Consider the following 2,925-nt stretch of genomic DNA (forward strand, 5'->3'; position numbering starts at 1 on the left):
GCCAAAGATTATATGCCCCAATAATGCAACCTGACTAAGCCATAATTCATATTTCTTGAACTTTGCAAACAGTTTCTCTTTTCTTAAAATTTGCAAAACCTCTCTTAGATGCTTCTCATGTTCCTCCTGAGTCTTGGAGTAAATCAACATGTCATCGATGAACACAATAACGAACTTATCTAAGTATTCATTAAACACTCGATTCATGAGGTCCATGAAAGCTACTGGAGCATTCGTCAAACCAAACGGCATCACTAAAAATTCATAATGTCCATACCGTGTGCGAAATGCGATTTTAGGAACATTCTCTGCTCTAAGATCAATCTTCGAGAAAACACTTGCTCCTTGTAGCTGATCGAATGAATTTTCTATCCTCGGAAGTGGATATTTGTTTCTTATAGTGACTCGGTTGAGTTCCCGGTAGTCGATACATAACCTCATTGTCCCGTCCTTCTTCTTAACAAATAATACCAGTGCTCCTCATAGTGAGACACTTGGCTGGATAAATCTCTTATCCAATAAGTCTTGTAACTGTTCTTTTAACTCCTTAAGCTCTATTGGTGCCAATCAATAAGGGGGTTTCGATATAGGAGTCATGCCTGGTAAAAGTTCAATTGCGAACTCGATTTCGCGATCTGTTGGTAATCCTTGTATGTCCTCTGGAAACACATTTGCATAGTCCTTGACCGCTGGAATATCCTGCATATGGCTCCCTTCTTTCTTGGCCTCAAACACACTGGCTAGGAAGCCTACACACCTTTTTCACAACTTCTTCGGCTGCAAAAATAATATCACCCTTGGTAGTGATTGCACTCTAGCACCAACAAAAGAAACTCAACATCTTGGGTGGTTGGAAAACAACCTCCTTCTCAAAGCACTTCACTAAGCCGCGATGAGTGGACAACCAATCCATTCCCTGTATAACATCAAAATCGTACATATCCATGATCACCAAGTTCGCTTCAAGTTCCCTACCCGCTATAGTTATTGCATAACCCTTTAGCATCTCTTTGCAATTCAACACCTCCCCGGAAGGGGTGGCCACAGAAAACTCCGACTCTAACTTAACAAGCATACCACTAATTTTTCTAGCAAATCTAGAGGATACAGAAGAATATGTAGCTCTAGAATCAAATAAAGTAAACGCAAGCTGTCTAGATACTAGGATCGTACCTGCCACCATAGTTGCTGCATCTTCCGCCTCTTTCATAGTTAGGGCGTAAACTCTTCCTTGTACTATTTGATCCTTTTGTGTTCTTTCTTGATCTTCTTTAGTATCTATGCAGTTTTGTATGAAATGTCCAGTCTTTCCACACTTGAAGCATGTCCCAGTCTTCTTATGGTAGGTCCCCCCATGGTTCTTATCACACGTGTCATAGGCTAGGACATCCCTCTTATTTGTGCCATAAACTTTTGGCTTCTTGCCTATTTCATTCCCATTATCATACCTCTTCATGCTATCCTTGTTCCATGGTCTCTTCAGTGCAGAATTTTGTCCCTTGTCCTTCGTTTCAGCAACTACGACAGGCTTCTCGGTCTTGTCCAGAATTTGTGCCTTTCTTAGGATAACACCAGAAGTTGGGAGCTCCATAATTTCAATAGCTCTTCTTATTTCAGCCCTCAAGCCTCTCTCAAACCTCCTAGCCTTACGTTCTTCAGTGTCTACCAATAAGACACAAATCTCATCAACTCTTCAAATTTCCACTCGTACTCTAACACCGTCATTGACCCCTGAGTGAGTTGGACAACAGCTTCCTTGTCAGCTTTCAAGGGTGCAGGGAAGTATTTGTTGTCATATGCACGACAAGCAGATTTCCACCAATGCCTTCCTCATTTCTTAAGTATAAAGGTTTCACAAGTCTCCTTATGTGCATCTGGGCAGTCAATGTAGGCAAAATACTCTCCAACTCACTGATCCACTCCTCAGCTGTAAGAGTGTCCCTTTCACCCTCAAAGACTGGGGGTTAATTCTTTCTAAACTGTTCCACCACTTTGCTCGACCCTTCATTCCCTCTCTGCATGGTATTCCTCTATGAAGTCATCATGCGAAAAAAGTCCTGTATGTTACTTAAGATTGCTTCTTGGCTACTTCTCGCACGACTGCACCTACCTTTTCCATCCATAACTATGTCCATTTAGATACAAAATACACGTCTTAGTTTAAGTAATGGGAAATATAGTAATAAAGAAACATCAACTTTCAATCATAACTTAAGACAATTCACGCACAAAATGTCAATGACCAATTCAAAACTTAGATTTGTACACGTCATAGCAGGGTAAAGAATTTAAATTTAATCAAACCACAGGTAACTATCTAAGTCGACAGTTTCACGTCACGCAGTCATAAATGTGCTATTCTCCCTAACAGGGAACAAATCAAGTACTACTATCTGCCCCCTTGTGGGGATACCGGGAGTCTCAACAAGAGATTCAGTAGGAGGCGAAGGTTTCACGGCTTTCACCATAAGATTCTTATGTCGAAGTTACTTATAATGTTTCGCCCTCTCCTAAAAATGCATAACTCGAACTTCACGGCATACCTAAGACTCTCCTTTGTAGCTGTGCACTTCATCTTGGGTCCTCTGTAAAAACGAAGTCGTTGTTGTAACTTAAACTTTTCTCGCTGCAACTCATCTTCCTTCAGCTTTTTAATTACCTCCCTAATATTCTTTACCAGAATCCTATTCCTGATTAGTTGACACGAATGGAACCTATTGAATGTTGGATGCTTCCCATGTTCCCCTCCTTTCATATTCATACTACAGGATGCAAACAATTTAAACATGGAGGTTAAGGACAATCAACAAGTACAAGGAAATTCAAGATAGCGGACAGATACACCTATGACTTGGCAGCGAACTGGTCCCATCTACTTTCACAAATCCTACAGTCTAAAGAGCTAATAGTCCCTTAGAACGTTGC

At 40.9% G+C, this 2,925-nt stretch overlaps 1 protein-coding gene across 1 annotated transcript; it reads right to left on the reverse strand.

Annotated features, from left to right (window-relative positions):
* Positions 568-2,135, reverse strand: LOC109946469. The gene is made up of 3 exons (XM_020554397.1): positions 2,111-2,135; positions 835-1,662; positions 568-749 (listed from the first exon to the last, which is right to left on the reverse strand). Exons 1-3 carry the CDS (start codon positions 2,133-2,135, stop codon positions 568-570), a joined length of 1,035 nt encoding a protein of 344 aa, XP_020409986.1.

This window comes from Prunus persica, chromosome G1 (genome assembly GCF_000346465.2).
Source record: "Prunus persica cultivar Lovell chromosome G1, Prunus_persica_NCBIv2, whole genome shotgun sequence".
NCBI lineage: Eukaryota > Viridiplantae > Streptophyta > Magnoliopsida > Rosales > Rosaceae > Prunus > Prunus persica.